The 13,198-nt window shown below is 37.4% G+C and overlaps 1 protein-coding gene across 2 annotated transcripts in view; it reads right to left on the minus strand.

The window, feature by feature from the left end:
• Positions 1-562: 562 nt before the first annotated feature.
• NCBP1 (nuclear cap binding protein subunit 1) overlaps positions 563-13,198 on the minus strand; it is a 41,380-nt gene continuing 28,744 nt past the window's right edge. For both annotated transcript variants that reach the window (XM_068552233.1, XM_068552234.1), the window contains 9 exons: positions 12,128-12,231; positions 9,729-9,851; positions 8,658-8,760; positions 7,423-7,516; positions 6,605-6,708; positions 4,730-4,844; positions 3,222-3,350; positions 2,496-2,609; positions 563-1,100 (listed from right to left, as the gene is read on the minus strand). In XM_068552233.1, the coding sequence (XP_068408334.1) occupies positions 987-1,100; positions 2,496-2,609; positions 3,222-3,350; positions 4,730-4,844; positions 6,605-6,708; positions 7,423-7,516; positions 8,658-8,760; positions 9,729-9,851; positions 12,128-12,231 (1,000 nt within the window). In that variant the 3' untranslated portion in view covers positions 563-986. The remainder of the gene's footprint in view (positions 1,101-2,495; positions 2,610-3,221; positions 3,351-4,729; positions 4,845-6,604; positions 6,709-7,422; positions 7,517-8,657; positions 8,761-9,728; positions 9,852-12,127; positions 12,232-13,198) is intronic.

The following is a 13,198-nucleotide window of genomic DNA, read 5'->3' on the forward strand; positions in this document are numbered from 1 at the left end:
TGTTATTTAACAGTGTACTTTTATTATCTTAGTTAAGCCTCAACGCCATATAGGAAACAGGCTCAGGAATTAGTAGTTACTTGGCCCACCCAGACTCCATAGAAATAAGATCCAAACCTACATCTAATGCCAAGTATAGTTTTAGCCAATCTAGCTACTTCTAAATCCCACTTTAGCATGTAATTCATTGTATGACCTGAACGATGTCTCAGAGTTGAGGAAATGACCAGATGTTCTAAGATGATAGTTCTAAAACTTATCTGCACATTGGAATTACCTGGGAGCTTTAAGAACTACCAATGATGTCTGTGTTCCACCCCCAGAGATTGTGGTTTAATTAAAAAAAAAAAACTTTAGAGAGCCCCAGGTGATTTATGTTCAGACGAATTTGGGAACTTCTACTCTAGTAACACCTTTTAATAACAGTAGTGTCTTAAAATACTACAGTAATAAAAAATACTTTTTGAAGAGAAAATTTCAGATGGAGGCAAGAAACCCCACTTTTAGTAAGAAACCACTAATTTTAAAGTAGACTGAGATGATAAATCATGAAATACCAAAGTTTAAAAAACATATTTTCAGTTTTATTTCAGCCATGTTTGTTAGGTTACCCATGAGCTGTGAAAAGCTATGCTACTTGATAATAAACCCATCAGTTCTATATACTACTTTGTAAGCTTGACCTCTAGTGTTTCACATACCTCAAATCAGTTATCTTTTGTGCCTTAAGGAGAAAAAATATCAGAGAAAAGTTGTATCTGTCACATATATAATACATCCTATGGTCACTGTCACATTATTGTCATTAGGGAATATCTGCTTTTTAGGGGGCAGTTAAAGGTAACCATATTCTTCACTGTCCTGTCCTCCCCCTCTGCTTCAAGAAAGGATGCTACAAGAAAGCAAGCATTCAAACCATCAAAAATAAGACATTATTTTGAGATCTTAAAAAAATCTTGACAGGAAGGGAAAAAAAAAAATGACCCTTAGGCCTGCAGGGCACAGAACTGCTGGAACATAGCCAGGATATGAGGGTCTAATTCAGCAGTGAAGAGCAGGTTCTCCAGGGTCACCATGTACTGCTGGATTATTTGGTGATGCTGTGGACACAGAAAAGGGGGTAAGTGTTTCGGTCAGGAGAAAGAGCACATAAGCAATCTTGCAGAACATTTTCCTCAGCAGCCTGCCCACACTGCAATGATGGGAAAGAACAGGAAAAAACAAAAAAAGTGGTTTTGCTGGTAGGAATAATAGGCCCCTGAAAAGCCTCAACATTAAGAAAATGTAGGGGTAAACAAGTTCAAAAAAAAACCAAAACAAAAGGATGTTCAATAATTTAAAAAAATCCAGTTCTGGCCTGTTTCTATGTAAATGCAATTCATACTTCAAGGCAGTGGCAGCAGCACCTGCTACTATTCTAGATGAGGTTCAGATGCGTCTCTCCCCTAATCAGGACAAAATACAGTATGACTTTAAAAGCTGTCAGGACAGGGACTGATCTAGGAAGATTAAAAAAAAAAAAAAAGGGTGGGGGGTTGGGGGGGAGGTGGTGTAAGTTACAGATAAGAATAGCACTGTTACTAAGTAACCATGGTTTTAACCATGGTCCCTGAAACAAGAAAAATTTAGAATCATTTCCTTTTTTTGGTTAGGGCTTCAACGTATCTCTTTGCAAAAGAAAAAAACATTAGAGAATTAGCCAGTGATCTGTGAAGTATTCCACAAAATAGGAAAACCAAACCATTTTTTTTTTTATCTTTTAAAAATAAAGAGGTCATCTGTCTTACTGAAAATCAGTGACTTGTTGAGCCTAACTGGAAAAAAAAAATGTCAGAAAATGAAATAGTTTCTTCTGTGTGTACATATATAAACTTTAGTATACTCAGATTCCTATAGGACTAACTAGGGGCTGTTAAAGCTTTTTAATTTGACAGTAACTAAAAAATCTAGAATAAATTTTTGTTTGGAGGCTTAAAGAACTTTCCCCCCCCCTTTTATGCCTTCTGCTTTAATCACTCTTTTCTAGAACAAACAAATGAGGATTTGGGGTGTTAGTGTCTGAAGATACAAAGGATTAGTTCCACTCTCTTACAGATCTTTAACTTAAATCTAGCAGAGAGTAGGAGAGTAGGTGTTGCATTTTGCTTTCTATAAGAACCTCAGGGAACTTAAATAGTGCCTCCAGAAACAAGGTTATCATCTGCACATTGGATTTACAGAGGTTCTTAAAATCTAATTACTCTTCCCTTAGCATTTTTTTCTCTATATGTTGTATTACAGCTAGGCTCTCCAAAGAGAATGGCAATTAGGAGTCTGAATGATACAGAGCCAATTTAAGCCTAAATATTGTGATGAGCAGCAGTAGGAACAAATGGACACTAAAGGGCTTACAGGTACTACATAACCTCCTGACAGATTTGATGACTTTTTAAAATGGAAAATCCCTGTGGCTGAGAATAGTGATGTTTATTATATAATCAAAGTTTTCCACAAACCTGTAGGAAGATCTGCTGGAGCCTCTCTATACAGTTCTTATACCACGGTGTTAATACACTGGTCCCGTCAGTTTCACATCGTACTAAGTGCTCGGTCAAGATCATGATAAAACGCTGGAAATGGGGTACAAAGTTCCAGAGGTGTCAGAAAAAATTCTTATACTTCGGAAACAATCACATTTTTGACCAAGAGACCTCAAAGGTATTGCTTGTTTCACCCTGTCTTTGTGGTGTGTATCCATAACTTTCATAATTCAATAAAAACTGTCAGTGTAGAAAAGCAGGGATAATGAGTTAGTACATCGTTTTTGGCAATACCCGAAGACCTTTAATGTCCAGATTACTTATGCTAGTAATTTTTCTTAGAACCTGTTCTAAGGACATAATCAGAAATGTTAACAGGAATGTATACACAAAAATCTTCAGGAAGGAAAACAATCATCTATCAATAAATAGATCAACAGTTGGGAATAATTAAATATGAAAGAGGTATTTAACAATAGTATCCATTTTTTTTTAAAGCAAGGAGAAATGCTCGTGCAAGAATGCTCATTAAATAAATAACAGAATTACCTCCAGTTAGCGAACTTTTATTTTTCCCTTGTAAATTTTTATATATTTGAGATCTTATAAATGAGCATGTATTACTTCTGTGATAAAAACATTTTTTAAAACTAAAGAAATGTACTGTTTCTTTGAACATATCAATGTCCCAAGCCAAGATACCTGAAATATGACAAGGAAGAGATTCTTTTGTTCACTCTGAGCAGATTCCACTTTTTCCTGCAGTCTTTCTATTTGTTCCTCAAGAGCCCCATCTTTCCTGTCACTGCTTCTGTCATCATCATCACTTCGCTACCAAATGCAAAGGAACAAAGGGAAAACACCATTTAGGACTGCAGTGTATTAAATCCCATCAAGTAAATCTAAGGATTTTTATTGTGTCTGGTCAAATGCTATTTGAAGACTTGTATTCTATAGTAAAAGTACTCCAGTGTCCCAAACATACAGGCAAAACGTCCCAAGTCCTATGAGTACCTCTTATCTAGGCCAGGGAAATTCAGTGGCACTTGGGTAGTCGTGGTGGATTTGCTATAAAGCAGAAGTAAGTTATGCCTTTTATAAGACAGCCCACTCAAGGAAGAAATATGTGTCACATTTTTCCTCCATTCAAAATGAAAACAGCTTTGAGCTCCATGGAAAATGTACAGCTGATTCTTGTTATTCACCATAGTCTGTTTTATGAAATTGCTGGAAACCCTGAGTTTGTGAACACTGAACTGCTGCTCCTAGGGGAAATACAGGGTTAGGGTCTTGGGAGCCTCTCATCACAACACTTTCATCACCATAGATCTGCGCTGCCCTCACAATAGCCACCAGCCATGCATGACACCTGAGCACCTGAAATGTGGTTAGTGTGACTGAAGAACTGACTTTTAAATTGTATTCAAATTTAATTAGCTTATAGTCACATGTGGCTGGTGGTCACCATATTGGACACCACATATCTAGAGAACAGAGTGGTGTGAAGTCAAGTCTCTGGAGTTTGTACATGTATAAAATGGGGATGATACCATTTACCTTACAGTATTTTAGATCTGTGAGTGTGTTTACATACATACACTCAGGTATATATGAATGTCTGTATGGAGACTAGCACTCGAACCTGCTCTAGTTCATATAAATCATTAAACTTGCTTTTACCCTCTACTCTGATAAATGTGCATAACTGGAAAATTCTGTCGTGAACAATACCAGCACTGTTTGCTAAATCACAGGATACAGCCAGCTCACTGTTTCTGCCCAAAATAGCTAAAATACTTAACTTCTTATTAATATGAGAAGTATCTTATAGGCCTGGGAATGACCCCCCCACTACCCCAACCTTACCGGGGGAGTGGTGAACACGGACAATCTTCTCCCTCTTCCCCTCTTGCATCAGAAACTCTTATAGAGACACAAGTGTCCTCCTTCCTTCTCCTTCCTTTTTGGGAAGGCAAACATGAAACTGATCCAGAGATGGTGAACTATGGAGAAGTGAGGTTTGTGGCTTCCTAAACAGGTTCACTGTGCAGAACGAGAGAACAGCAGACCCCAGGTCCGTCCCTTCCTCCACTTCTACAAACAGCTCTGCATGATTTGGTCTCGAAAAAATAAGTTCCCATCAAGGTAATGAATATTCGCAAAAATTTCTGGTATATTGTCTTTGACCATTAACAATCAACACAACTTACCCGTTTATGTTGCCTTGCGAGTTTTTCTTTAGCCTCTTCTAGCTCTTTCTGGATCTTAAGAACGTGTTTGCTCATCTTACGAATTGTGGAGTGCAAGATTTCCCAAACAAACAATCTTAAAGTAATAAGGCATTTGATTACTATATGTTAAACTATACTCATAGAAAATAAGACCTCTCAGCTTTTATAACCTACTCATTCTTGAGGTCTTATATAGCCTTCTATTCTTTAGGCAGAATAAGGCATATCTCTCCAGCAACAATTATCATTTTTCTTGTATTGTCAACTGTGCAAAACATCTAGCTCCACCCATTATTCAGGTGAGCTTCCTGAAGGCAATATTGGGTCCTTGCCATTTTTCTTATTTCCATCCCCTGGTAGACACACATAGAAGGTATGTGTACGTATTCAATGAAATGGCAAACCAGAAAAAACAGGTTAGGAACAAAAATACATTTTCTCTCTTCTAAATGTAAACACTTAGTATTGCAACTTGAAATGGAAACAATCTGAGGCTCATTTGCATGGTTTATACTATTGATATTTAACTAGCACAAACTCAGCCAATTCTCTTGAAACATTTAAGAATCTCATTAGTTGATAATAGCTATCAACTGCTAGGCTTTTAAGAATGAGATATTTATGTCAGCTACTTTCTCAAATTGCTCAAATACCAGGATCACCTGTAAGTGCTTTAAATGTTTGTTGCATAAATATGCATGTGCTTTTTAAGTAGCTTCTTAACTGCTTGTATGTCTATACATTTGGTCTCCTAACCCCAGGATATACAGCACAGAAGAGTACTTCTTTCTACACATTTTGATCTGGATGATGACAGTTTAAGTGGAAGATAATAAACCAATCATTTCATAAAACTCAAGGTCTAGAATGTTAGCAGATAGGATAAAAGAGCAGAGTACTTTAACTCTGGAAGGGGTGGTCAGGGAAGGCTTTGCAGAGTTAGAGTTGCAGATGTAAATCATTCAGGATAATGGCTAACACATACTTGAGTTGTCAGTTTTCTGAGATTTTGCAAATCTGAGAATGGTCTGATGTTGCCTTCATTTGTGAGTACCTACTTGGCTGGTATGATAACCTTAGACCACATTCCTTCACCCTAAGGATTCAGTTTCTCAGACTAGTGTCCTCTGCCAATAACATACAATGAAGAGGATAAAGGTTGTGATAGATATTTATGTTTTTGCAAGTAATTTTCCTTTTTTTCCTGTTTTGTGTCAACTCTTGCTGTCCCAGTCCTGATCAGTTATAAAGCCTATGGACTCAACTTCATGTATAAGAACCAAGCTTAATGAAAAGTCTTCTTTCCTTTAGGAGGAATGAGTCTAGAATGAATCTTCTGTGTATTAAATCTAGGACTTTTATGACTGAGGTGAGACCTCCCTCCCCCAGAGGCATTCAGGTGCCCACCAGGCTTTCCTCAATCCCTCCATGATGTGTAATCTATGACGGACTGTGATTTCTACCAGTTCCTGCAGTGCATTTCAGGTCCCCAGTGGAGCTGGAACTCCTGCCCATGTCCCATTGTCTAGTTGAGACCCTGACGTACAGCCTGATCTTCACTCCCAATAGTCTGGATCCTTTATAAGCATTTCTACTTGATTGGTTGAATCCTAATTCAACTTACGTGTGTCCCTAAGAGACACTGCAACTGGACTGGTTGTGTGGATTTCCATTGTGCAAGAATCTTTGCCAAGTCCAATCCTACCAGATTGGACCATTATATTAATATCAACCTGGTTTGGACCAGAATTTGGAGCTCATGTATAAGGGACCACATGTGAACTAATTCTTTTTTTTTTTTTTTTTGAACTAATTCTTAAGAGAACAGGAACTTTGTAAAATAATCCGTATTACCTAGTAAAGTCACGAGATAGTTCTGAAGAGAAGATCCAATTTGCTACTGCAGCACAGTCAACAATCTGTGTACGAATCATCTTATCTACTAGTACAGCAATCATCTACAATCAGAGAAAAGAAATTATTAGGGTAAATCACACTTATACGTAGGCCACGATAATTCCACTGCTACAAAAGTGAAATTCCTTTTCAGTGGCTATGGAACTGAACAATTTAACCATTAGGTCTTAAGATTTAATTTGCCTTCTGCCTGGCCCTGGTACTTACTGTAAGAATACAAGAACACAGATTGAGCAAAAAGAAAAACTCTGAATATTAACACTTAAAAATGTTCCTTTAAATTTTAGATGATATATACAAAATATATAATTTCCACCGAATCTTAAAATTTAAAAATACGAGATAGTTTTATCACAAAAGTCTTAATATAACTCTGCAATTTATTTTAATGCCTCTTTGTAACACATGGTATGATAATAGTGTATTGAGATTTGACAAATCTGGAGCTTGTTTTTTAGAAACTGGCTAGACTAGATAATTATTTCCTACCCAACTGGAGAACCTTCCAAGAAATAAGCGTTCTTATTAAGTACTTAAAATGTGTTGAGATATAATACCAAACCAAATCATAACAATTGCTCTTTAAAGAATGATTCAAACATCATTACTTTTTCATAGCACTAAAATTACAGATTTAAAAACTGTTCTATAGGCAGAGTCAAATTTCATGTTCTGCAAACTAAAACAATGGTATTAACTGCCTTATTTTTATACCTGTACAGTCAGCACTTCAATACGTCTTAAATAGTTTTTACCTGTGGATGGTTCCGCCAGACCTCAAACATGACTCTTAGAACATGTAATTTTCCTTCATCACTTTCAGCTAGGGTTTTGAAGACTTCATGAAACCTTTTGACAGTGGGGGAAAAATACCACATATAAACTTATTAATAAGCATTTTAATATTTTCAAAGCCTTCACAGTGTTACTCAGTTTACAGCGCAATATATAAATGCAAAATAACCAAACGTTAACCATTAAGGATATAAAAGGTATGATTAGGAATTCACAGTTTGTATGGAATTTGTCATAAAATCTTAGGAAAATTACAATATACTATCATTAGCCTAGGACTATAGTTCACTGTGTATCTAAGAATAGATGAGGGCTAAGGAACTGTCTCCAAACACAGGTGCAGTATTCTGACTGTGCCTTCTGTGAGAACCCTGCAAGTCATATAGAGACGTGGAAGTTGAGATGGGGTGAGGAGTCTAGTTTCTCTTCTCAACTGAAGGAATATCTATATGTTCTTTCTTCATTTGGACTGTAGGACGAGTTAGGAAGTTCTGTCTTTAGATGCCAACCTTTGGGTGGCTCCTAAGAATGTAGCTGGCTCTCAATTCTGCTAACCATTTTTTAGGAAGATGCTTAAAGAAATAAATTGATTGATTGATTGATGGATGGATGGATGGCTGTGTTGCTGTGTGTGTGCTTTCTCTAGTTGTGGCGAGTGGGCTTCTCATTGTGGTGGCTTCTCTTGTTGCGGAACACGGGCTCTAAGTGCATGGGCTCAGTAGCTGTGGCTTGCAGGCTCTAGAGCGCAGGCCCAGTAGTTGTGGCACATGGGCTTAGCTGCTCCGCGACATGTGGGATCTTCCCGGACCAGGGATCGAACCTGCGTTTCCTGCATTGGTAGGTGGATTCTTAACCACTGTGCCACCAGGGAAGTCCCAAGGTGGAAACTTCTTGACTGTATATATGACTGTCCTATGGACTCAGGTTTTTCACTTGTTTCTCTAAAGGTCTATATGAAAAAATGTACATTCCATTGAATATATATACATGCAAACTGTGCTAACAGACTGACAGGAGCCATAGGATGGGGATTTTAGCTACCACAAACCAAAACCCACTGTATCAAATTATATGATAATACTGTTATTAAGATCTTCACAGTCAATAATTTTAGGTAAAAATTAGTATGCCATTGGTGTTCACCGAACAAAGTTCTAAACCCTCAAGATAGCATGTGTGTTCTTGTTGTACTTACTTTGCAAGAGCACTGAAGGAGTGACTGAATGACTTGGCCGCTAAGTGTAGCAGAGTCTGTACAAAGACCTCTATTTTCAATGGGTTAAAGCTGAATCCTTCATCTGAAAAATAGCCCACAGTAAGAGAGTTAGGAAAATGTTTAATTTTTTGGTCCCTCACCTGAATCGCTAAACAGATGGCACACTCACATCCAAATACCAAGTAAGACATTCAAGCAATGTCTTTGAGTACTAATAGATGATGAAAGACTATCACTGATTTCAAATACTCAAAATATAAAACTAAGCATAATCTTAATTCTTAAGGTTTTTGGGATTGTTTCCCTATTTCTTCTGTATGATCCATTTCTTTTTACAAATACCACATAGATTTCCTTGTTCTTATCTCTCTACATGGTGGCAAGATAATAAATATAGTAAAAGAAAAAAATACAGTAAGCCCTTAACAGTTAGGTCTATTTCCTAAGATGTCTGAGAATGTCTAAATTTAACACCATCATTTTGAATTATACTTTCTAAATGCATTTTCTCTAACATCAAAATACAAGTTTCTTAAAAAATCTAAACAAACAAAATCCCAATAACAAATAACCCAAACACCATTAATGTTTTGATTGCGTCATTTTTCTGTGCACGTCATTATGTAACACATCTAACAACAAAACCCGCCCCCCCCACAAATGGTTAACCTAGTTGTCCCAGTAGACTTTTCATCTTTTACTGATTTTTTTGTTTTAGTTATTGTAATTTTCAAGATGTTTTAATATGAGATAAAGCAAGTCCCTCTCATCGCTTTCTGTCTTATCTGTTGATGATAAACTTATAGTTTAATTTGGAGAGAACATCCAACTTTTTAATATACCAAGTCTTTCTGGACAGGAAACTCTCTAAAGTGAAAACAGGGAATGTTTAAGGGAGAAGATAGCTGGGTTCTGGGAACAATGGACAGGCTGGACAGGCCAAACAAATATATTGCTTTATGAGTATCCCATGAGATTTAAGAAAATTATGTTTATACTTTTAACATGGCCCATACAGAGTTCCATTCAAGAAATATTTAATTCCTTTACCATCATCGTCATCCTGGTTAGGATTTGGTACATCTTTCAGAATGCTGAAGATTTCATCATTGGTTGCTTTACTTTTAAAGGCAACAGCTAAACAGAGGGCAACCGAATGTCCAGGAAGAGAGTCTAAGCACAGAATGGGGAGAAGAGTAGATCAGGTTTTAAGACTATTGTTGCAATTAGTTAAATAACCGAGAAACTTAAAAAAAAAATTCTTTTCTTTTAAAACAGAGTACTCTTTATTCTAAGATCAATATTTATTCTGTATAAAGATAACCACATGTGAAAGTTTCATTTAATAGGGCAATGGTTTTTCACCTAAAATAAAGCATAAGAGGTAATTCCTGCCTCGATACTTCCTTAAGAACAGGGAGCTAACTGAAATTCAGAGTATGAGGGGGTACTGATCTTCCTCAGGGATGAGGGTGAGGGGACACAGCTGCAGCTGTCCCTTGACAGTCCTCAAATCCCTAGGCCTTTGTAAGCTGAAAAGCTGAGAATCAATGTATTCTCTTTCATTTTGGTCAGTGTACCCTTCCTCCTCCCTTTCCCTAAGACAGTGGAAACTAAATTTGGGTTTGAACAAGGTGAAGGCTGCCAACTTAAGACAGATTTTTTGCTTTACTCTTTTGCTGAGTCCACACACTTGAATCTCCACAAGCCAGATGCTCATGTGCTTTGACTCCACATGTTTACTGGTGGTTAATATCTGTTGAGTCCTTACTGTATTAAATTTGTACTAGTATATACTGTATGGCATCACCAGAGCAACTACTTTTAATGTAAGGGAGACAAAGAGGTAACAAAAAAGCAATTCTGATGTAGAATATGAGTTACTAAGCACTTGGAATGAATAAAGTCAATTACAACAGGTCACATGTGCTGTGTGCTTTTCTTGAAAGTGGGAGAGAAAATAAGTGAAGAAAAAAAGAATCCTCTGCCACTGTGACGTCTACATTCTAGGTGGAAAACCAAGATATTCACATAAGAAGTAGCCAGAGAGCAACACAAAACTGGCTTGCTAAAGGTTAAAAAAATATTTAAAAGACTGGAGCTTGGGCTAGACCCTGGAAAGAGAACAGGAATCAGAGAACAGAAAGGGCTTAACAGAAAGGGCTTTCTAGAATGGGATAATGGCACAAAGGCAAACACAAGAAAGAGAAGCATAGAAAAAATAAAAAGAAGTGGGCCTGGCTGGAGTGGAGGTTCGTTTGAGAAGAACTGACAAATCATAAAGTAGGAATGACAGGAGGGCCTTAACTGTTAGGCTGAGTTATTTCTATGGAAAAAAAGAAAGCTCAGTGTTCAACAAAAGTCTGAACTCTCTGATATCAAAGACTGTATCTTATGGTTCTCTGAGCCAGTACGAAGCAGAAATCAAAACTTGGCACTTACAAGTACCACATCAAGCTTTGCTTTTTCAGGAAAAGACAGTGGTCAAGAGCGGGGCTGCTCAGTACCTGACTCTGGGCTTTACCACTCAGAAGCAATCTCACTCTGGCTTTACCTCTTTGAAGCCATTTCCTCATTGTAAAATTCGTATAATAAACATACCTATTTCTCAGAGTTGTTTTAAGGAATAAGTGACATAGTAACATAGGAAATGTACTTAGCATTGGAAACAACTGAGTTTATTTCAAGGAAAACAGGTGTAGTCTGAGGTGCAGGTGGAGAACCAGGGGTGCAATATGAGAAGGCAAGGGAGAGGAGTGAGTTTCAAGATGCAAAGAACTGCTACACAACACGAAGTGGAAGGCTCATGGAGGAGCTGTGTTCAGTGCCATGTGAAAAGACTAACTTGGAAACTCCACACCTAACTCTCTACCAGTGCTCACCAATGTACAACCTTACCTTCATTAAGTGTAAAGCACAAAATGGCATATCAAATTATATAGCCCCCCCCCCCTCGGATTTATAGTGCAACCTCAGAAATGATGTGACCAAAAAGTAAGAAAAGCATGTTTAAGAATTTACTTCTAGAGGCATACTGCGGGTCAAAATATAGTCTATATGCACCTGTGTTCCCACACCTGAACTGTTACCAGATGTTAATCAGTTCAAATAATCTCCATTGCCATGACAAACATATTTTCATTTTATTAAGTTCTGGCTATAAATTCATCTTGCTATACTTAGCAACATTTAAAATAATGTCATGGATATAACATTATAAACAATATTAAAAGAAAAAAGTAACAAGCCAGTAATAACTAAGTAAATCATAATAAACCTTCAAAATGATGTCAGCAAATAAAACAATAGAGGTTAGTGAGAAATCACCTTTCAAACAGAAAATACAAACCCAAGAAGAGAAAAAGTTCACTTTCTCCACCTTAGATAACTGACTTAAGAGAATACTTGCATTAGTACCTTTTAAAAACAGGATTTGTTTTATTACTTACTGCTACTTTCATCTCCATACTTGTAAATGCAGGTTGGGTTTGCAGGACATAGAGTTGAGAAGGTAGGAGGGACAATATCTAATATACGCTGATGGTAAGACAACCTACAATAAAAATAAGAGCCTCAGAAAATATCATTCATCAGTTCCATTCTTCAGTAACATCCAACTTACCCAGAAGGTCACAATCTCCCAACACCCTGGACTCAGGTGACAACCAAGAAATAAAAGAGGACAACAAGTCTTTCAAACTGTTGTCTAGGCCAGCACCAGAACTCAGGCCTTCTTCAAAACTTACTGGTTTGCACTGAGATGTGGGCCACTGGGTCCACAAGCCTGGAGGCCAGGTATGTGGGGTGGTGATGGTGGGGTGGGATGAGGTAGAGGAAACAGTTTGTATGGTTGGGAGACTGGTTATATTGCAGCAAATAAATACTTATTGAGACTAATGGGAACCAAGTTTCTTAATGCCTGCAAAGGTACTTACAAATCATGGCAAAGGGGAAGGCTAGGAAAAAAATGAGATGTTTGGTTGGAATTGGAGGGATACACACATCTAAGTGGATATAAAAATAGTTACAGATATCTGTATGTATGTGTGTGTGTATGTGTGCAGAAATATATTCACTACCCTTGTCCATCCAGAGGGCCTAGAACCAATGACACCCCAATAGCAACAAGCACATCAAGTGTCCAGACCTTGCTTCCTAAGTACCATGCTCCACTAAAAGAAACTTGGGCTCCTTGAATAAATAGATGATTCCAGGGAAGGGGCAAGGAAACACAAGATAAGCCTGGAACATCTTGTGCCAGAAATAAGGAAATGCTCAATGAATGGAGGGGGACATTAAAGAAGAAAAAAAAAAGGACACAGGAGCCACAAGGGACTCCCAATGGACAAATCAGGGACAATTTGAGCATCAAAATTAATAATGACAGTAATGAATTAGAACCCGCTGAATGAAATAGTCCCTACTGATATATAAACACAGGAATTAATAAATAAATGGGTGAAAAAGGAAAGCTCTTTCTTACAGTAGAATGCCAACTAATAAATGTAGAGAGAATAATA

Source organism: Eschrichtius robustus, chromosome 10 (genome assembly GCF_028021215.1).
Source record: "Eschrichtius robustus isolate mEscRob2 chromosome 10, mEscRob2.pri, whole genome shotgun sequence".
NCBI classification, from domain to species: domain Eukaryota; kingdom Metazoa; phylum Chordata; class Mammalia; order Artiodactyla; family Eschrichtiidae; genus Eschrichtius; species Eschrichtius robustus.